General features: G+C 42.5%; 1 protein-coding gene across 5 annotated transcripts; it reads right to left on the reverse strand.

The window, feature by feature from the left end:
* Positions 1-6997: 6997 nt before the first annotated feature.
* Positions 6998-21845, reverse strand: GLRX (glutaredoxin). 5 transcript variants are annotated; one of them, XR_015768194.1, is made up of 5 exons: positions 21542-21845; positions 15552-15671; positions 13164-13956; positions 10947-11080; positions 6998-8242 (listed from the first exon to the last, which is right to left on the reverse strand). XR_015768194.1 is itself a non-coding variant. In XM_028089311.2 (3 exons), exons 1-3 carry the CDS (start codon positions 13224-13226, stop codon positions 7388-7390), a joined length of 630 nt encoding a protein of 209 aa, XP_027945112.2. In that variant the 5' UTR covers positions 13227-13956; the 3' UTR covers positions 6998-7387. The 5 variants fall into 5 exon arrangements, 3 of the variants coding, with proteins under 3 accessions (XP_027945112.2, XP_027945113.1, XP_087879526.1); XR_015768193.1 differs by having other exon boundaries at positions 13164-13961; positions 21542-21844; XM_028089311.2 differs by lacking the exons at positions 15552-15671; positions 21542-21845 and having other exon boundaries at positions 6998-7820.
* Between the last annotated feature and the right edge of the window lie 317 nt (positions 21846-22162).

Consider the following 22162-nt stretch of genomic DNA (forward strand, 5'->3'; position numbering starts at 1 on the left):
TCAGTGGTTAGGTGTCGGCCTTCGGCTCAGGTCATGATCCCAGGGTCCTGGGATTGAGCCCCGTGTTGGGCTCCCTGCTCCGCAGGAAGACTGCTTCTCTCTCTCCCACTCCCCCTGCTTGTGTTCCGTCTCACTGTGTCTCTCTTTGTCAAACAAATAAATAAAATCTTTAAAATAAAATAAAATCAGATTTTTTTTCCAAATATTGAATTTTAAGAGTTCTTTGCATATTTGGGGTAACAATCTTTATCAGATATATCTTGCTCTAATATTTTGTCCCAGTCTGTGGCTTGCTTTTGCATTCTTTTGACAGTGTTTTTCACAGAGCAGAATATTTAACTTTAATTAAGTCCAGCTTATCAGTTTTTTTTCCTTGTGGGTTATGCCTTGGGTGTTGTATCTAAGAAGTCATACCTGAACCCAGGATCACCCAGTTTTCTACCATGGTATCTTCTAGGAGTTTTATAATTTTGCATTTTATGTCTAGGCCTGTGCTCCATTTTGAGTTAAGTTTTGTGAAGGTTGTAAGGTTTCTATCTAGATTCTTTGTTTTGCACGTGCAAAACAATGCCCAGTTGTTCCATCCCCATTTGCTGAAAAGATTGTTTTTGCTCCATTGTGTTGTCTTTGCTCCTTTGTCAAAGATCAGTTGACTGTATTTATATGGGTCTATTTCTGGACTCTCTGTTGTATTCCATTTTTCTATTTGTCTATTTTTATAGACACTTAATACCACAACATCTTGATTACTATAGTTTTATAATTAAGTCTTGAAGTCAAGTTGTGTCAGTCCTCCAGCTTTGTTCTTCTTCAATATTGTATTCAGTACTCTGAGTCTTTTGCCTTCCTATATAAATTTTAGAATTAGTTTGTCTATATCCAAGAATAAAATCTCTAGGATTTTAACTGGGATTGTACTGAATCTATATATCAGGTTGGGAAGAATTGACATCTTGACAATATTGAATCTATCCATGAACATAGAATATCGCTCCATTTATTTAGTTCTTCTTGGATTCTGTTTTTAATCAGACTTTTGTAGTTTTCCTCATATAGATTTTTACATGTTTTGTTAAACTTATACATAAGTATTTCTTTTGGAGGGTGCTAATATAAATGGTATTGTGTTTTTAATTTCAGATTCCTTTTGTTCATTGCTGGTATATAGGAAAGTGATTGACTTTTGTATATTAATTACTCTTGTATTGTGAAATTTTTGCTGTATTTTCATATTAGTTCAGGAGTTTTTTGATTTTTTTTTTAGATTTTCTACATAGATGATCATGTCATCTGTGAACAAAAGCAGTTGTATTTCTTTCTTCCCAATCTGTATACTTCTATTTCTTTTTCTTATTGAATTAGCTAGAATTTCCAGGAAGATGTTGAAAAGGAGTAGTGAGAGGGGACATTCCTGCCTTGTATTTGATCTTACTGTGGAAGTTTCAGGTTTGTCATCATTAAGTATGATGTTAGCTGTGGGCTTTCTGTGGATATTCTTTATCGAGTTGAGGAAGTTCCTCTCTATTCTTAGTTTACTGAGAGTTTTTATCATGAATTGGTGCTGGATTTTGTCAAATGCTTTTTCTGAATTTATTGATACGATCATGTGATTTCTTTTTTTAGCCTGTAAATATGATTGATTTTGTTAATTGATTTTCAGATGTTGAATCAGCCGTGCATACCTGAAGCAGATAAATCCACTTGGTCAAAGTGTGTAATTATTTTTGTACATTGTTGGATTTGATTGGCTAATAATTTGTTGAGGACTTTTGCATTTGGGTTCCTGAATGATATTGATCTGTAGTTTTCTTTTCTTATGATGTATTTCTTATTATTAGGGTAATGCTGGCCTCATAGAATGAGTTAGGAAGTATATTCCCTCTGTTTCTATGCTCTGAAGGAGATTGTAAAGACTTGTTTGGTAGAATTCACCAGTGAACCCATCTGGGCCTGAATGCTTTCTGTTTTGAAGGTTATTAATTATTGATTCAATTTCTGTAACAGATATAGGCCTATTCAGTTTGTCTATTTCTTCTTGTGTGAATTTTGGCAAATTGTCCTCTTTTAAGGAATTGGCCCATTTCATCTAATTATCAAAGATGCAGTCATTGAGAGTTGTTCATTGTATTCCTTTATTATCCTTTAAATGCCCATGGGATCTTTAGTAATGTACCCTCTTTCATTTCTGATGTTAGTAATTTGTGTCCTCTCTTTTTTTCTTAGGTAGGTTGGTTAGAGGCTTACTGATTTTACTGAGCTTTACAAAGAACGAGCTTTTGGTTTTGTTGATTTTCTCTATTGATTTTCTTTTTTCAATTTCATTGGTTTCTGCTCTTGTTTATTTCTTATCTTCTGCTCAGTTTAGCTTTAATTTGCTCTTTTCCTAGTTTCCTAAGGTAGAAGCTTAGATTTTAGATCTTTCTCCTTTTTAAATATATACATTCAATGCTATAAATTTCCTTCTAAACACTGTTTTTGCTACATCCCACAAATTTTGATGTCATTTTTCCTTTTCATTTTTATGTCAAAAATCTTTTAAACTTCTCTTGAGATTTCTTCTTTGAACCATGGGTTATTTAGAAGTGTGTTGTTTAATCCCCATGTATTTTGGGATTTTCTAAGTATCTTTCTGTTATTAATTTCTAGTTTAATTACATTTTGGTCTGAGAGCAGATATTGTATGATTTCTATTCTTTTAAATTTGTTAAGGTGTGTTTTATGATTTATCTTGGTGAATGTTTCACATAAGTTTAAGAAGAATATGTATTCTGCTATTTTTGAATGTAGTCTATCCATACTGATTATATCCAGTTACTTGAAGGTGTTGTTGAGATCAGCTATGTCCTTACTGATTTTTTTGCCAGCTGGATCTATCTATTTCTGATAGAGGGGTATTGAATTCTCCAATTATAATAGATTTATCTATTCTTTGTTGTACTATCAGTTTGTACCTCATGTATTTTGACAGTCAACTGTTGGGCACATACATGTTAAAGACTGTTGTGTCTTCTTGGAGAATGGACCCCTTTATATTTATGTAATGCCCTTTTGTATCCCTGGTAACTTCTGTGCCTTTAAAGTCTGTCCCACCTAAAATTAATATAGCTTTTATCTGTTTTCTTTTGATTAGTGTTAACATGATACATCTTTCTCTGTCCACTTAGTTTTAATTTATGTGTTTTATATTTAAGATTATGTGTCTTGTTTTTTGATCCACTCTGACAATCCCTGTCTTTAAATTGGTGCATTTTGACCATTGACATTCAGTGATTACTGATACACTTGGATTAATATCTATGATATTTGTTACTACTTTTTATTTTTTTGCCCTGTTCTTTGTTCCTATTTTTGTCATCCATTCTTCTTCTGCCTTTTGTAGTTTTAATTGAGCATTTTATGGGATTTAGTTTTTTCTCCTTTCATAGCATATCAGTTCTTTTTTTCTTACTTTTTTAGTGGTTGCTTTAGAGTTTGCAATATATGTTTACAACTAATCCAAGTCCACTTTCAAATAACACTGTACTGCTTCACAGGTTACTAACAAACTAATCTTAATTTCTCCCTCTCATTCCTTGTATCATTTTTGTTACTCATTTCACTTATACATAAGCATACATATGTCCATATATGTACCTAAGCATATGTAATCAAATACATTGTTGCTGTTATTGTTTTGAATAAACTGCTATCTCTTGGATCAATTATGAATACTGGCAACAAATTCCTTCAATTTTTTGTGTGTCTAGGGAAATCTCTATTTCTCCTTCACTTTCACAGGGTAATTTTACAGGGCAGAGAATTTTAGTTTGGTGGGCTTTTTCCTCTCAATATTTTAAATATTTTAGTCTGCTCTCTTCTTGCTTGCACGGTTTATGAAGAGAAGTCAGATGTAATTTTTATGTTTGTCCATCTATAGGTAAGATGGTTTTTCCTCTGTTTTCTTTCAGGATTTTCTCTTTTCTCTTATATTTTCTATAGTTTGAAAATGATATGCCTAGATAAAGTTTTTTGGCATTTATCCTGCTTGATGTTCTCTGAGCTTCCTGGATCTATGGTTTGGTGGCTGATATTAATTTGGGAAAATTCTTAGTCATTATTGTTTCAAATATTTCTTTTGTTCCTTTCCTTTTTCTTCTCTTTCTGGTATTCCCATTATGCATATGTTCCATCTTTTGTAGTTGTTCTATAGTTTTTGGATATTCTGCTCTGTATTTTTTTCCCCATCTTTTTTTTTTTTTTCTTTGCTTTTCAGTTTTGGAAGTTTCCATTGAGATATCCTCAGGCTTAGAGATTCTTTCTTCAGTCTTAGTCCATTTGGGCTGCTTCACAAATTACCATAGACTGGGTATTTTATAATCAACAGAAATTTATATCTCACAGGTCTGGAGGCTAGAAAGTCCAAGATCAAGATGCTAGCATGGTCAGGTGAGGACTTTCTTCCTGGTAGCTGGTGACTTCTCACTGTGTCCTTACATAGTGCAAGGGGTTAGTGAGCTCTGGGGGTTCTTTTATAAGAGCAGCACTAATCCCATTCAGGAGGACTCTATTCTAATGACCTAATCACTTCTGAAAAGCCACACTTTCTCACACCTTCACACTGGGCATAAGAATTCCTACCTGTGAATTTGGGGTAGGGGGGCGGCATTTAGACCATAGCACACGTCAGTCTACTAATGAGCCCATCTCATTCTTTATTTTTGTTATGGTATTTTTGATCTCTAGCATTTCTTTTTGGTTCTTTCATGGAATTTGCAACCCTCTGCGTACATTGCCCATTTGTTCTTGTGTGCTATTTTATCCACTAAAAACCTTAGCATGTTAATCATAGTTGTTTTAAATTCCCAGTCTGATAATCCCAACATCCCTGCCCTATCTATATCTGGTTCTGATGCTTTCTCTCTCTTCCAATTGTGTTTTTTGCTTTTTAATATGCCTTATCGTTTTTTCACGATGTACTGGGTAACTGTGACAGACAAGGCTTCAGTAATGTGGTGGTAGGATGTGTGGAGGGAGGGAAGCCTTCCATAGTCCCTTGAGTAGATGTTAGGTTTTAGTGAGCTTGTGCTTCTGGACTGTAAGCTTCACATGTCACCCGCGCCCCCCCCCCCACCCCCGCCGCAGCCAAGCACAATAGGATGGCTAGAATTGAGTTGGGTTTTTCCGTTTTCCCTTGTGGAAGATTACGGAAGTCAAAATTGGGCTTTCCCCTCCCTCCAGGTCAGTTCATTTCTGATAAAAGCCCAGCAGCTTAGGCCCCAGTTAGAGTTCACTCCTGAGAATAGACCTTGTTAAGATAAACAGAGAGTTCTGGCATATTTCAAAGTTGTTTCCCCCCTCCTTCCCCTGCTGGAAGCACAAGAGGACTTTTCTCCAGTATTCACTGTGAGATCCTTGTTAGAACACCAGGAAGTAAACCTTGCCCAAGTGTGGGGGCCCCCTGATGACGGGGTCCCCTGTAGTCCACACTGAGCATCCAGCAATTCCCCAGCTACAGTTCAGGTTTCCCTCTCCCGGCTCTAATTCTCATGGAGCTCTCGGCTCTGGTCACTTGTGATTCTCTGTATCGGCCTGTCGGCCTTTCCAATTTGGGGGGCAGTGGTTTACCCTGTGACTTCATTCTTCTTATGGATCTAAGGAACACTGTTAATGTTTCAGTTTATTTAGCATTCTACAGTCTGTTGATATGGTCAACTTCCAAGCTTCGTACATACTGAATTGTACACTGGAGGTCCTCAAGTGCATGTTTTTAAAGTCTGTCAGATAAAACACTTAGACTCTCAAAATGAGTGCAAGTCCCACAGCCAGCACGTAGCATAGCCCAACCCCTCCCAAACTCATTTGACCATCAAACCCCTTTTGTCATATAACATTTAGTAATGTGGCATGGAGCCAGTGTTCTTAAGAACCCGCTCTGGGAAACTCTGAGCTAAGAGACAGTCCATGATGGAGAAGAATCAGAGCATGTCTTATGGCTCAGTGCCCAGAGGCCTGCGAAGGCCCTTCAACCCTTCCTTTGGACCAGGAGACACAGGTAGGTCTTCCTCACAATAAAAGGCCCAGTGAAGGGCAGCATGGTTATCATTATGTGCCCCTGGAAGCTGGCTGGGCTCAAATCCTGGCTTTGCTGAGAGACCCTGGGCAACTTACTTAACCTCGCTGTGTCTCGCTGTTTTACATCTTTAGGATGGAGAATGATGGTGATAGTATTTGGCTTATAGGGCTGCTGTGAGGATCACATGAGTGAAACGTATTCAAAACTTAGAATAAGCTTGGCACCTGGTGAGAGCAGCTGGGTCTTTCTAAGCTCCTTTTGTCATAGCATGCAGACATTTACATTCTATTTCAGCTAATGGGTAGATCCTGTAGCCCTTCAAAAACACCTAGGAAAACGGGAGAAAATTCATTATATACTGAATTTTGGGTGAGTTAACCATTACCTGATATTACTTTTACACTGTAGCTATTTTCTAGATTCTGATCTATCTAAGTAGAAAGACTGAGGACCAGTGGTGTTAGCCATCTCTTTACTACAGGGCAAGAGTTTCTAATATTTCTGAACTTGTGGACCACCCCCCTCCCCATGTTTTCAGCATTAAAAGATGGGGCAGACCACGGCCTTTCCACATGTAGTGGTTGTGCTTTAACCATTGACTGAGAAAACAGTAATGGTCAAAAGCTACTGTAAATGCTGGGATGCTTTTTTTTTTAAGAGTAAGTTAAGTATTGGGGCGCCTGGTGGCTCAGCCTATCGAGTGTCCGACTCTTGATCTCAACTCATGTCTCCATCTCAGGGTTGTGAGTTCAAGCCCCACGTAGAAAAATAATAATATAAATTAATTAAGTAAGTAAACTAAGTATTCTGAATAATTTTATGTACATGCAGTGATTCTTTAAATGAATTTATATTTTCATATATATATTTCAATATATATATATTTCATATATATATGCCCCTATGGCTGCAATACAAGAAAATAAACCAAGAAAAACTTCAAACTGGGTAAACCAATTGTTCACCTTTATTGAAATATTAGAAAAAAACAGATGCAGTAAAAGATACATGGAAAGGCACCTCTTTATATATACCTGTGGAAAATGAGAATATCTGTGTATATTCTCGGACCCTCTCAATAGCCCTGAGACCATACCAGGGCTCTACAGCTCACAGGGCCCACTCTCCGGAAGTCAGAGAAGAACCAGTGGAGAGAAGATGCTGAAGATGATCTCATTAGTGGGGAACACATATCCCTCACTCCTCAAATTCCTATAAAGGGGGATTTCTCTTCTCTTGCCAGCTCAGGGTGTGTTTGAAGGGGCACTCTGCTTTCGTTGCTCCATCCTTCATTTGGACAAGGGGAATTTTTCTGGTTGTATTAGGGACAGTCTGTCAGCCATTGGGCCATACCTGGGTGGGGTAAGTTGTCCTCAGAAGTGGCCCAGAGCCACATTTATCCCCTCCAGCGGTTCTGCCTGCCTCAGGTTTCCTGGGTTGGGGAAAGAAGCACAGCTCCTTTCTGGTTAGTGTGCATTTTGTCTGTCTCAGGCTATACCCACATTCTGCCCTTTTGGGAGGCAGCCCGTAATCCATCCTTTTCTTCCCTTGTGCTCTGTGGCACTCTCCAGTCATCCAGTGACTGGGTTTGCGAGTGGCATCTTCCAAGCAAGTGGCTGGTTCAAGGCAGTCCGAGTCAGCTCTTGCCACACATGGGGGTTGCATTCTAGATGCGAGGGGACAGTCCTCGTGGCCACAGCTTCCGGCTGAATTCTCTGACTTCCCGGGAGTTGTCGGCTCTTCATTCCCAGAGCAGATCCTTTGGTCCCTGTTCGACACCTTTGGTTAGAAGTCAGGGCAGATTGTGTTGAAGAACATTCATACCTGATCCTCAGGATGACTTGGAAGAATAATAAGGAAAGGCCATAGAAAATCCCCATCTTAAAAACAACCTGTAATTTTACTTATAAAGTATGCCAAGTTTCACAAGGCACCCAGGAGAAAATCGAGAAGGCAGTGGTTTTGCTCTTTCCTGAGAAAGCTCGGCCGTGGGCACCCAGAGGCTCCAGTCCTATTGGCAAGGAGGGAGGACCTTGACTGGGCAGGAAGAGCCCGAAAGAACCAAACCCCAGTTGTGCCGGGTGCAACCCCAGAAAGGTGACACAAAGTTCGTACTGTACTTTCATTGGCTCTCCTAATTCCCCTTCCTCTCTTCTCCCCTTCAGCTTTGCACAGCTCACCAGAAGTCACCTGGGGACAGCAAATACAAATCTGTGTGTAATGTGTTTAAATATCACCAGTGTTTCAATGGACCAGGCTAGAATTCTCTTCCATTAATTCGTAAAGTAAATTTTACCCATTCAAGTGTTGAATGTATTTAATAAGAAAAGACTGCTATTAATATAAGAAAGAAATTTGACTTAAAATATTTCAGGAGGCCGGTTCTTTAACATATTTCCCAGAACCTGCTAACAACAACTGTGGTACAGTGAGTTAGGGAGCGTGGCTTTCTCTGTTAAGATACGGCCTAATAATATTCACTGGGGATATAAATAGTGTGATCTGGGCCACACAGACCCATTTATCACCCTACGTATTATTTCCCCTTAAGGGCCGTCTTTGGACAGCCTTTAACTTGGAACGGCTGTCCCATTCCAAGGGCCAGGCTGGAAGCAGCAGATCTACAGCCGTTATTAAAATGGGACATGTGCAGGAGACTGAATCACTTTCTTTTTAAAGTAAACAGGAGTAGAGCTTTGGCTCTGAATTGTTTGTCTGGTTATTCTTGTTGCTCTCTCTGCCAACCCCTTGTGCCAACCTCTGGTGCCCTTCAGATGATATTCCTTTCTATTCCTGCATATCACACAGAATTACTCAGCAAGGAGCTGATGGGTAACAGGAGATTACGGGAGAGACTGCACACTGGCCTGGGGGCTGCCAAATCCCTTTCCCCTGCTTGGCAGCCAGAACCTGGCACCCAGACCCAACCCCTTAGCTGTGAAAGTGGGAAAACCCAATGGCTTAAAAGAAAAACATCCAGAACTAACCATTGGGGGATCCTCACCTGATCATTCATTCATCCATCCATCCAAACATCTAACATATTTATCAAATGCCTACTATGGGCAACCAGTCTTCTCAATGCTGCAGATAGAGCAGTAAATAAACAGACACAGATTCCTGGCCTCAAGAGGCTTACATTTTAGTGAAGACAAACAGCAAACAAAATAAACTGCATGCTATATTAGGTAATGAATGCTATAAAGAAAAATAAAACAAGGAAGAGGGAGAGGGAATGTTAGGTGAAACTTTAAATAGAGTTTAATGTGGGAGGCCTTGTTGAGAAAGTAACATTTGCACAAAGACTGGTGAAGGTCACCAGTGGATGAACCCAATCCATGCACACAGATCTTCTAACCAGTTTTTGGTGCCTCACTCTTAAATAGGTGCAGATAGCCAGATCTCAAATGTTCAGGGCAGAACATTGAATGGTTCAAATATAAAGCAGAAATAGAAAATAGGGACTCAGTGGGAAAAGAGAGAATGCAGGAATCAGAAGAAAGCTTTTAGAAAAGCCCCAAGTATAATTAGTATCTTTGAGAGATTAAAAAAAAATGTGTTTGCATTCATAATACAAGAACAAGAGGAAAAAGAAAAAAACAACAACTAAGAACAAGAAAGAACTCTGGGAAATAAAACAAATCACAGTTGGAAAAAATTCAGTAAAGAAGTTTTAATAAATCACAATAACCTCAGAGAGATAAGATACTGCATTCATGAAACAAAAACAATCTTATAAAAAAGGGACATTCAAATAATACTGAAGAGCTGTTGGCAACTAAGAACCTGATGTCAGAAATTAAAAACTCACTAGAAAAATAAGAAGATAAAGATGAGTAGATCCCTCAGGGAAAAAAATAAGAGAAAAATAGAACAAGAATTAAAGGACAAGTCCAGGAAAGCCAATGTTTGACTACTAGGAGTTCCACACGGAGAACACAGAGAAAATGGAAGGGAGGAAAGTATCAAATAATTCAATAAAACTGCCTATGGACCCTCCAAGCCTCCATGTACTCCCCAAAATGTATGAAAATAAATAGACTCTCACCACGGCATATCACCATGATATTTCAGAACATGGGGCTTAAAGGGAAGATTTTATATGCTTCTGGAGTATAAAAATAATAAGGAGACCAAACAGGTCATCTACAAAAGACCAAGAATGAGAATGGCTTCAGACTTAGCAGCAGCGCTGCAAACAGTAGACCATGAGCCGTGTCTCCAAACTTCTGCAGGAAAACGACTTCCAACTAGAAGCTATAGTCAGGTGAACTATCAGTTCAAATAGGAGGTACAATAAAAGCATTTTTAGACAAGCAGGGTTTCAAAAAATTTACCTTCCATGCTCTTTCTTAAAAACCGTGGAGGATATAGGTCTTCCAAAATAAAAAAGAAGACTAAAAAAGAGAAAGACACAATCTGCCAACTTTCCTTCTTTCTTTTGGTGTAGACCTCTCGGAGTTTAGCTGGGCAAGGGGTTTCCCAGTGGGGACAGCATGATCCGGCCTCCCTGCAGCTAACTGGGGCCATAGACCCAGTTCTGGCCAATGAGGCGTGAGTGGAAGTGGTGCGTACATCCTTTGGGTTGACTGTGACTTCGTGGAGCAAAGCCTCCTGCCTGCCTCTGGACTGTCCGGAGAGAGAGTATGCCTTTGTTAAAGCAGTTGAGCTGTAACAAATGTATACTGACAGAGGGAAATAGGAGATCCAGCCCAGGAGAGAAATAGAGTACTCAGAATGGCAGTGAAGAGAGCTCTCAGGCAGAGAGCCATGCCCGGACATAGAGGGCAACCAGCCCAGACTGCAGCCGTTGATGGCTCTCTAGTTTGCATCTTTTTTTTTTTTTTCTAATTTGAGCAGAGAGTGCCCAGATGAGCCCGAAGCAGATCCTTACCTGTACTTAGCTTGCCCTGTGCTGATGACGTTTCCATTCTTCGTACCACACGTTGCGCTAGCTGAGGGGTCCAGGTGTGCCACATTGCCGCTCAAGTGCTGCGCTTTGACCCGCTGCTGATAGCTGGAGGGCGGCTGCAGACGAAGAAAATGCATAGCAGCCCACGTCCATGGACTCTCTTTCTGGGGGATGCCCAGGACTTGTTCCCACACTAGGTTTCCCACCAGGGGATACCTGGGCTGCCCAAGGACTCATTCAGGGCCACCCCTCTAGTAAACCCCCAGGGAAACCGAAGCCAGTGGAAGACTCTGAGCCTCTGTTCAGCTTATCTTCTCCTGGGGCCATTCACCTGATGGTGATAATATTGCCCTTGCCTTACACAGCTGGGTTGGTGTTTGTTATTGCTTTTCCAAAACTAAAATGTGTTGCTTAGGGAGATTTAGGGAGTAAGGCTATAGAGAAGCATAAGAATGATTACAACAAAAATGAGCTAGTGGTTACTTCTGTGGAGGGAGGAAGGGGATATGTTGGGAAGGGGCACATGGGCCTCTCTGGTGCTTTAGCAGTACCTTAGAAGGGCTCTGTTAGAGAGGGGTTTCATTTCTTAACCGAGGAGGCAGATATATGGCTGGTCATTTACACAGAACTATGCATTCTACACACTCTTATATAGGTCTAATAGATCTTAACATTTTTTTAAGATTATTTATTCATTTGAGAGAGAGTGCAGAGTGAGTGAGAACACAAGTTGGGGGAAGGGGCGGAGGGAGAGGGAGAAGCAGGCTCCCCGCTGAGCAGGGAGCCCGATGCGGGGCTCGATCCCAGGACCGTGGGATCATGACCTGAGCGGAAGGCAGACACTCAACCGACTGAGCCACTCAGGCACCTATATTACATTTCTTTTTTTTTTTTTTAAGATTTTATTTATTTATTAGAGAGCAAGCGAGAGATAAATAGCATTAGAGGGGAGAGGGTCAGTGGGAGAAGCAGGCTCCCCGCTGAGCCGGGAGCCTGATGTGGGACTCAATCCCAAGACTCCGGGATCATGAACTGAGCCGAAGGCAGTCGCTTAACCAACTGAGCCACCCAGGTGCCCCTATCTTACATTTCTTAGGAGGCTTAAATGAAACTGATAAATGTGTGGTCAAAACAGGGTTTGCAGATGGGTGGAATAGGAAGAACTTTCACTATTGTTTGACATTTTTAATCTCATGCATGTATTGCTTTGATAAAAAAAAAGATCTGTGCTAGAAACTGGGCATACAATGAAGTTTAAGTCGAGACTCTTGCCTTTGAGTATTTCTGAATCTGGCAAGAGACCAGTACAGAGGATTAACTGCAGTTCAACCCTATGAGAGTTTTGAAGTACCAGTATGCAGATGCTTTAGGATACAGAAGAGACAGCAGTGGCGTTTTATTGTCCAAAGGCAGTGAGAGGAGAGGGTAGGTACAGGGGAGATAATCTGTAAATCAGGCCTCGGAGGAGAAATATGAAAGTAAATTGAAGGTGAAGAAGGGGTGTTTGAGGATGAAGTGTGAAAGCAAGTATGGGCAAATGGTCTGGAGGGGATTTTGCACACTGCACAACCCCCAGGGGGGGCATTCACAGTGTTGTGCAGGACGTAACCTGCACAATCATCCACAGCCATTTGGTTGAAGGGTATTAGGTAAGAAATGGAAAAAATAGAATGTGAAATGAAACTATTATAGGATTCTAAACATTATTCAATAGGTTAGTGTTGACATATTCAAATTATTTGTCATTTCAATATGAAATTTAAAAATCACATCAACCATTTGTACTCAGTGAAGGACAATAGCATATGCCTTTATTTATAATGGTGGGGACAAACACGAATAACGTTTTAATATGGTGTAGTTCAAATTAATATTACTCCTCAAGGTAATGAGAACATAGAAAGAATTAGACAAAAATTACTGTCAATTAACCATTCACACTAGAGACTGCAGAAGAAAATTAATTTAAAATCCCAATTCTAGAACAAACTTCACAATAAGGGACTCAAGTTTTCACAGAGCGGAGGGAAAAAGGAGAGAGAAAAAATCATTTAGGAATGATGTTTCTCAAATATGGCCACTTTCACAGACCTATTCTTGGGGGAGGGGTTTGCAAGTTTTCTGTGATAACATTTTAAATGTTGTATTTTACTTCTGTTCATAATCTAAACAAGTTAATACACACTTATTCCGGATTACCTGGACGACCATCTTACATAACAGAGGTGCCCATGATTGCAGCAGCTGTGATCTCTGTGGCATCAAGTGAAGACCAACCACGCTTAAGTTTTCATGTGGTGTTTCTCAAATTAGTTCCTTAAGACTCTTCAAGGAATTGTTGAACACTTCCTAGGAGAATCTGTGACTTATCAAGGTTAAGAACACTGATTCCAAGCAGTGATTCTCAAGATAAGATGGGGTGGGATGGGGATCATGACCTGGGAGACCCATGTAGCTTGGAAAAGCACATTCAAAAGACCTATTGTTTTTGTAATGCAAATTCTGTAAAGTCAAACACAACAAAGTACCTTTCAGGCAGTAGCAGAAAACCAATTACAGATTCATCCTGGGGGGCCTGGGATAAACTTAGTTGAGAAACACTGGCTTAGAGGTAGAGGTGTCCTAGCATATGGGACAGTTAGGAACAGACATGTGCCAAAGAGAAAGACAACTTTTTGGGTCATTGAGTGAATCCTAAGCCATCACTTGTCATGGTCTTTTGGAACCCAAAGGGCCAATCGAGAAGAAACCCAAGATATCCATCAACCTTCTCAGACCTGTGGGTTGGGGCAAGTTGGTCCACTTTTAATACTGAGTCAAAACAAGAGGAAGCTCTTTTCGCCAAAAAAATCCCCCCCCCTTTTTTTTTGTTCATATATTTAAGAATTTTAAGTAAACAGTTGCTGTGGATTTTAGTCGCAGATCCATCCACCAGGAAGTGTGGTTATCATTGAAGTGCCATCCAGCTCTCAGTGGGATATCATCCTGGGATCTGCTCTGCCAGAAAAACAAAATACAAAGAAGTGGATTTTCATGGAAATATAAAGTCCCCTTATTTTTTTTCCATTACCAGAATACTTACTCCTGCTATTTGAGCACACTTACAGATGGCCTTTAGATACAGTTGGCAGCAAAATACTGAGATCATAGAATGCTGAAGGACAGTGCGAATAGACCTTGTGAATAAGGGGGACTCTAACGCCCACCCTGACACAGAGGTAGTTGGGGAAATGGTCTTTCATATCTTCCCAACAAAGTCATTAATTTTCTTCCATTTTTAATCTAAGCCTAAATTGCTCAAAAGTGTTCCAGAATAGAAAATATTTGGCACCACAGTTAATTGGGTTTTGAGTGCTTTGATATATGGGGTGAGGCCACAAACAGATTTAGTGTTCACTTGCTGCAATGATGTAAGAACTGTGATTAGGAGCTTTATGGTATTGACGACTTCATTTCAAGGTATTCAATTATACTTTTTCAGAAATTCTTTTGTAACTTCTGTTGCTGTTTTGAGTTAAGCACCAGAAATTACATATACACATTGCTTAAGGGTAAGTTATTAATTAATGGGCAATAAATATCCCTCAAAAAATATTTTGGTCTGAGAACCATACATTAGTCAAAATCTCCTTTGACTGGAAAAACCCACTGAGTCTCTCTGCTTGTCAGTGAGTGGAACCGGCCTACTGGCAACTACCTAACTATAATGAGAGCGAGGGGAAAAAAGAGCTCATCAGACCCCAAAAAGTACCCTGGTTCCTTTTTTGAAGAGTTCATCACCCTATGGCTTTCCATTCAGCCAAGGATCTCCTTTGGGTGACAACTGCAGAAAACTTTGTTTTGACATTTGGGAATCCAATTAGATTAAATTGATTTACAGCGTGAACACAGGTAATGCAAAAATTACTTTGATTTCAACATTGCACGGAGAAGAATCCAAACTGCTTACCCTGGCCTCTGTACCCCGGCTCCCCGCCCGTACTTCTGGCTGCTCTTCCTTCTCCTTGCACTTCACCCAGTCTCTTCTTGCTTGCTTTCTGTTCCTTGCATGTTCCACACTTGTCAGCTCCGGGCCTTTGTACTTGCTATTTCCTCTGCCCAAAAAGCTCTTTAGCTTTATCTTTACATGGCTGTCTCCTTCTTGTCAACCAGGTCTCAGCTCCACCAGCTGAGAAGGACCTTCCTTCACCATATCAGCTCTAAATTTGCTCCCCACCCCCTGCCTTGTTCTATCACATTATTTTATTAATTTGTGTCAGGAATTATTTACTTACTTGTTTTTGGTCGGGCTGCCACTCTAGAAGAGAGGTTCCCTGTTATCTTTTTGTTCCTCTCCCTATTCCCAGTGCCTCGTACAGTGTCTGCACATAGTAAGTGCTCAATAAATATTTGTTAAATGAAGGTCAACTAAAAGGATTTCCTCCTATCCACACAACCTCTTTGTAAAGTCCTAAACGACATCACAGTTCTATAAATCACTCCGCATCACTCTTCCTCTAACCCAACTGCCTCTCTGGAGTATAATAAAATCCAGCAGAATTCCACCATCTCCCAGTGTTCTGGCTGGGCACCCCACCCTTCACTCACCTAGAATTACTGTAGAGCTCCAATCTGATTTAGCCGGTCCGACAGTTCCCCACTCTGATGCATATTGATCAGATCACTGCATCCGCCTATACAATCTTTACCGATAAAGACCCGAGGTACCTAAAAAAGCAAACAAGCTAAGGTAGGTAAGGAGCTTCATTACTAGGTTAGAAAGAATGACATTTTTCCTTCCTTTAAAAATTTCCCATGATCCAAAGCTTTTAGAATCACTTTACAACCTCCTCATGTATGTTCTTTCAGGTCAGAACTTTGTTACAAGCGTAAAATTATTCATCAAAGAATGTTTGTAAGCCAAGATGTTTATCATATGGAGAGGGCAGTGCGTGAGATTGTCTAATTTGTAAAAATAACTTAAAAATCTCATTCTTGAGAAACACATTTGAGGGAAAGAATTTCTTTCTTTTTTTTTTTTTTTTTAAAGATTTTATTTATTTATTCATGAGAGACGGAGAGAGAGAGAGAGAGAGAGAGAGAAGCAGAGGGAGAAGCAGGCTCCCAAGGAGCAGGGAGCCCGATGTGGGACTCGATCCCAGGACCCTGGGATCATGACCTGAGCTGAAGGCAGACGCTTAACCATCTGAGCCACCCAGGCGCCCTGAGGGAAAGAATTTCGATTGGCTGCAGCCAGACCACCCTGGTTGAATTCTGGTGTCTTTGCAGCTGGGACCACACCTGAGCCCTGAGGCTGAGTCACGACAACCAGGAAGGAGTTGGTTTCCCTTTTTTTTTTAAATTTTATCTTATTATGTTATGTTAATCATCATACATTACATCATTAGTTTTTGATGTAGTGTTCCATGATTCATTGTTTCTGTATAACACCCAGTGCTCCACGCAGAACGTGCCCTCTTTAATACCCATCACCAGGCTAACCCATCCCCCCAAACTCCTCCCCTCTAGAACCCTCAGTTTGTTTTTCAGAGTCCATAGTCTCTCAAGCAGTTGGTTTCTAAACACAGCTAGAAGAGTACTGGCATTAGGTCCGGGTCCCTGATTGTTAGATTCACGGTATATTTGTCATCTCTCTCTGCTGTGAGCTCTGTCCTCAGCTGGGGAAGGGGTGGTGGTATGTGACTCTCCTTTATTCATCCCTGGCCTAACATCAGATGTTCAAGTGCTGTCGTTCTGGGAGTAAGAGCTGCTTTGTTTCACCCTTGGGCACGTGTGGGTCACCCAAGGCAAGGCCTGCTGAGAGTCATTACCCCTGCTGAATGCGATCCTCTCTGGTCACGCTCAGGCTCCCTCCATGCTGCTAGCTTCCCGAGTGTTTTTAGAGTCCTGAAGGGAGGAGTAAGTCCTCTCACTGTGGCCCAGACAACTTCTAGAACTTCTAGGCCAACTTGTACAGAAAAGCTGACTGGCAATGAAGAAACAAACCATACAAGTCACCTGACTGAGAAGCAAGCAGGTCCTCTTCCTGAACCCTAAGAACCTACCACAAGGGGCAGGAGAGATGAAAGACAGAAGGCAGTAAAAATATTTTCAAAGCGTTTGATTTTCCTCAGAAGGCATAATGATTCAAGTGAATTTTTTAGAGCATGAGAGAGATGAGAAAGAGGGCAAAATTACTTCAGTAAGTTCTTACAGTGTTTTTATTAAGAAGGTGTTCTTGGTGGTAGTGAGCTTTAAAAATTAAGGTATTAATTATCCAGATATTAAACGAATCTGCACCCCATTTCTATGGCTATTTCCTGTGCCTGGACACTGGGAAAGAGCACACAAAGCTGCACGTCAGTGAGAAAGTGCACGAATGCACTCTTCAGTCACAGACAGCGCTGCCTGCCCCACTTGCCCCATGGCTGTGTGGGGACTTTGTAAATGGGGAACACCATCAGGGCAACATTATTTTTATCAGCGGACAGAATAGCTGTGGAAAGAGTAGGTCGGAAACCTAAGTTTTCCCTTGGGTCCTTCCATTATTTTAGAACAAAGCTCCCACTACTCCAAATTATTGGGGGCCTTTTGGCTTTTATCAGCCCAGGAACACTTGGCTGTGGTCAGTGTAGCAGTAACTAGAACCGAATCCCAGTGTAATTTTAGTATAATTATACTGCAAAGCTCCTTCTGTTAAAGGCACTGCCTAATGAAATAGAAATCATCTGAGATTTACTTATTTATTTATCTGACAGAGAGAGCAAACACATAAGTGGGGGGAGGGACAGGGGGGAGGGAGAGGAAGGGGCAAAGAATCTCAAGCAGACTCTCTGCTGAGCACGGAGCTTGAGCAGGGCTGGATCTCATGACCCTGAGATCTTGACCTGAGTTGAAACCAAGAGTCAGATGCTTAACCGACTGAGCCACCCAGGTGCCCTGAAATCACCTGAGCTTTAAACAAGGAGGAGATATATTCACTCTTGAACGTCTATATTTTCAAAGAGAACTGAGCAATGGTCATGGCTCCTACTGCTTTTGCCACATCCCCACCTTTGACCGGGGTGTTGGCTGAGAGGGTTTGAATTAGTTGGAGAGAGTGCCCCGAGGAGCAGGAGTCTCTCCTTAGACCCCACCTGGCAAAGGGGCTGGTTTGCCCTAAAGCTGAAAGGCCCCTCTGCCCTTACGCCCACCCTCTAGGCTAGGCAACAGCCAAACCACTTACAGCGGAGTGGTTACTGGAACCTCCAAAAGGGGTGGGACTACAGGCCCCCCAGGGCAGTGTGGGGAGCTGCAGTGACCCAGCGGCTATCAGTTGATTCTGCTGAGGAAGGATGAAGGAACACATGCTCCGTGTCCTCCCCTCCTGGCCCCAGCGCCCTCTTCCAGGAACCTGAGAGTCTCTAACTGTCAAGAAGCAGAAAGAGAACTGCCATCGTAAAAGCAAGCTTTATGATAGTGGGGCTTGGACTGTCCTGGTGTACTTGTCTCTGGCCCCGACCCCAGTTAGGCAGCTTCTTCTGTGCTCCCGGGGGCTCGCTCTGAGCCAGCGACTCAGCTACTTCACAAACTCTTCACCCCTCCCTGGCTATGTCCCTGGTACAGACCACCATCATTTTTCATCTGAGTAACTGCTGTAGCCTCCAGATGTCTCCCAGCTTCAGCCCTCAGGCTGGCCTTCCTACACTCACTTATCCCCACAGCCACCACCCTTTCCAAAAACTCAGTCAGTTTGGGTTACTCCCCTGCTCCAGACTCTTCAGTGGAATCTCATTGCACTTCACAAGCCACAGTCCTTATAACAGCTTGAAAAGCCTTCCCAGCTTTACCCCATTACCTCTTCAACCTCATCTCCTCCTACTTTCCTACTAATTCACGATGTTCCAGCCACACAGGCCTCCTTGCCACACGTGCTTCTACCATAGGACCTCTGCGCTCACTGTTCCCACTGCCTGGAACATTTCTACCGCTAAATTTCTGCCTGCATTGCTCTCTCACCTCCTTTAGAGATCTAAAATCAGTGAGGCTCTGATGGCTTCCTTTAAAACTGGACCTTGCTGCCTACTGTCCACCTCCCTTTCCTACCTAGTTTTTCTCTATAGCACTTATTACTGACCACCTTCCAACAAACTGTTTTACTTACTGTGTTTACTAGAATGTAAGTTCCACAAAGGCAGCAGTTTTTGTTCTGTTCATGGCGGTTAAAAGTGCCTTGATATGTAGTAGGTGCTTCAAAAAATTGCTGCACCCAAAAAAATTATCCTTCAAAAGTGAAGGAGAAATTACTTTCTCACACAAGCAAAACTTGAGGAAATTTGTTGCCAACAGAGCTGCCTTGCAGGAAATGTTCAAAGAAGTTCTTTAGAGAGAAGGAAAATGATAAGGGTCAGAAACTTGGATCTACATAAAGGAAGAGCATGAGTGAAAGAATAAATGAAGTGCTGATCGAAGAGTTTTTGCCATGGCAAAACCCAAACAGTTTCTCCAAGTACACGGCCTGATTGAAGACACAAGTTTCTAGAACCAGTCAGGTCCTGCTGGGCTCCTGCTATGTGCCCATCACCATAGGTCATTACAGGGTAAATAAGAGCAATGACTTCCAAATCTCTCATCTCTTCAGAAGTAAACCCTTCCTTGGAAGGGAACCTGAAGGCAACCCCGTAAAAGGATCTGTTCTTCCCCTTGGAGGAATGCATTCAGGGCTCAAGAACCTGTGAAAGGTCTTTTTAAGAATTCAAAAACAAACTTAAAAAATTGCCGCTTTATGAAGAGATAGGGGAAAAAAATGTGTCGAATGAATGCATGAAGAGGTGTCTCCAGCTAAAGAAGAGAGGCTGCCAGGCTGACATGGAGCTCTCAAAATTTGTTGCACGTTGAATTACCTGGGGATCTTTTTTTTTTTTTTTGGTAGGAAATAAACTTTTTTTCCCAGCCTTATTGAGGTATAGACAAATAAATTTATATATATGGAGGATCTACAATATTATGATTTGATATACATACACATTTTGAAATGATCACCACAATCAGGTTAATTAACATGTCCATCACCTTACATAGTTAACTTTTGTCTGTGAGTGGTGAGGACACTTAAGACCTCCTCCAGAGCAAACTTCAAGCATACAATGCAGTATTATTAACTACAGTCATCTTGCTGTCCCCTAGATCCTCAGAACTTCCCCATCTTATGACTGAGAATTTGTACCCTTTGATCTGGGGATCTTTAAAACTACTGATGCCTGGCTCCCACCTCCGATAAATGACTTAACTGATATGGAGAATGACTTGGGCATCCAGATTTTTTAAAAAAAGCTCCCCGTGTGATGCCAATGTGCAGGAAGGTTTGGGAGCCACTGGCTGAGAGGGATCCACCCGTCATAGCAGGGTCCTTGGCAGGGACTGTCCTGCCCTTTGGCTCTCAGGCCCCGGGCAGCAGGAGTCTCTGACCACTGTGTCCTCCGCTGCAGGAACTCCCTCTCAGACACAGGAGTCCTCAGCTCACAGCTGGGGCCCTGGAGGCAAGAGGGTAACAGGTTTAGCCTCCCTCTGTGCCAAAATACTGATCTCTGACTGGAGAGGCAAGGAGAAGCAGCCTCCAGTGCTTTATGCTCAGAACCTAGACAAAAGCCTGTGAGTCAAACTCAAACGGAAGCAGGATATGTGCTTCTGCAAACACTGTGTCCGAGAATGTGCCTCCTGAGGGGGACTGGGGTGAGCTGGTGGGCCAGCCCCTACCCCACCCAGCGCCAGAACAGACTCAGGCAAGCTGGCTGCCTGGCCATCCCGCCAGAAGCCAGGGGTGCTGAGGCAGAGGAAGCCTTTTTAGGTAGAGAAAAGTAGTTCTTAGAGGGGCTCATGGTCTATTGAGAGCAAAGGGGACTTGGTAGTCCCTTGCTCTGGTCTGGTCTTGCAGCCGGGGAGGTCCTAGAGGATCCCCGAGGTGGTGTCTTGCCTAGGATCATACTGCAAGCCATTGTGAGAGCCAGGCTGGAACTCTGGCCCCTGAACTCCCTACTAGCACAGACCTGGAAGCATCTCAGAGAAGAAGGGGCAAATCATGAGCCTTTAGATTCTTCCAGTGGGAGGAGTTAGGTGAGATAGGGAAGGATGGGCTAATTGGGTTTATGGTTAAAGAAAGCTTCGAGAAAAGATTGAAGGACAGCAAATCCTGCTTGGCCAAGTGAACACGGAAGAAAGAGTGCATACGATTCCCACATTCAGTAACAGAAACGCATAGGTCACCCTGGCCCCTGCACCCCACCTTCCGACCCCAGCCCTGCAAACTGCAAACTGTCACTTCCCGGCAGTGCTTGAAACAAAGACTCCAGATAGCTCACCGACCCTGGGACAGCGGCTGGGCCCGCTGACCCGGACGCACGGGCACAGGGTCCGCGAGGACCTCTGGCTGCAACCTTGCAGCCTGTTCCCTGGAGCGGTGTCTTCTCTTCGTCGCCCTCCCCCATCCCGCAGACCCTCCGGCGGCGCCTTGAGTGCCGGAGCCCTAGCGGTGTCCTAGAGAAAGGACAGGCGGATTCCCTGCACAGCCCCCACAAGAAAAGAGAATCTGAGAACCTTTTGCCCAGCCTTTGAGAACTCACCGTTCTGGCTCCTGTGAGCGTTTCCAGGTAATCTTGAATCTTGCTTGTGTCACTGGTGGCCGTGATATCGACAAACTCCAAAACCCCTTGTTTGAAGGGCAGTTCGCTGAGGAGCTCTTGGGTCCTTCTGCAGTAGGGGCAGTTGGGCTTGATGAACACAACCACCTTCCTGGGCTGGATTTTGCTGTTCACAAACTCTTGAGCCATCCTGACAGGCAGCTGCCTCCTGGGGAGGAATCCTCAATTGCCGGTATTGCTCGGGAGTAAACCGATGGCCAGGCCAGCTGGCTCTCAGTTAAGGGAACCTCCCCGGAGGAGGAGTTTGCCTGGTAGCATGCTCGAGTTTTAAAGAGACAGCTCCAATGTCATTTCAGTCTGGTATGAGTCACCAGCTAGAGACGCCAAGGACTGCATACTTCTATTTCCTTTTTTTTAAAAAGATTTTATTTATTTATTTGACAGAGGGAGACACAGTGAGAGAGGGAACACAAGCAGGGGGAGTGGAAGAGGGAGAAGCAGGCTTCCCGCGGAGCAGGGAGCCCGATGCGGGGCTCGATCCCAGGACCCTGGAATCATGACCTGAGCTGGAGGCAGATGCTTAACGACTGAGCCACCCAGGTG

The sequence above is a fragment of the Eumetopias jubatus genome, unplaced genomic scaffold (genome assembly GCF_037043125.1).
Source record: "Eumetopias jubatus isolate StellerSeaLion01/CBP00866 unplaced genomic scaffold, mEumJub1_p1.0 scaffold_5, whole genome shotgun sequence".
NCBI classification, from domain to species: domain Eukaryota; kingdom Metazoa; phylum Chordata; class Mammalia; order Carnivora; family Otariidae; genus Eumetopias; species Eumetopias jubatus.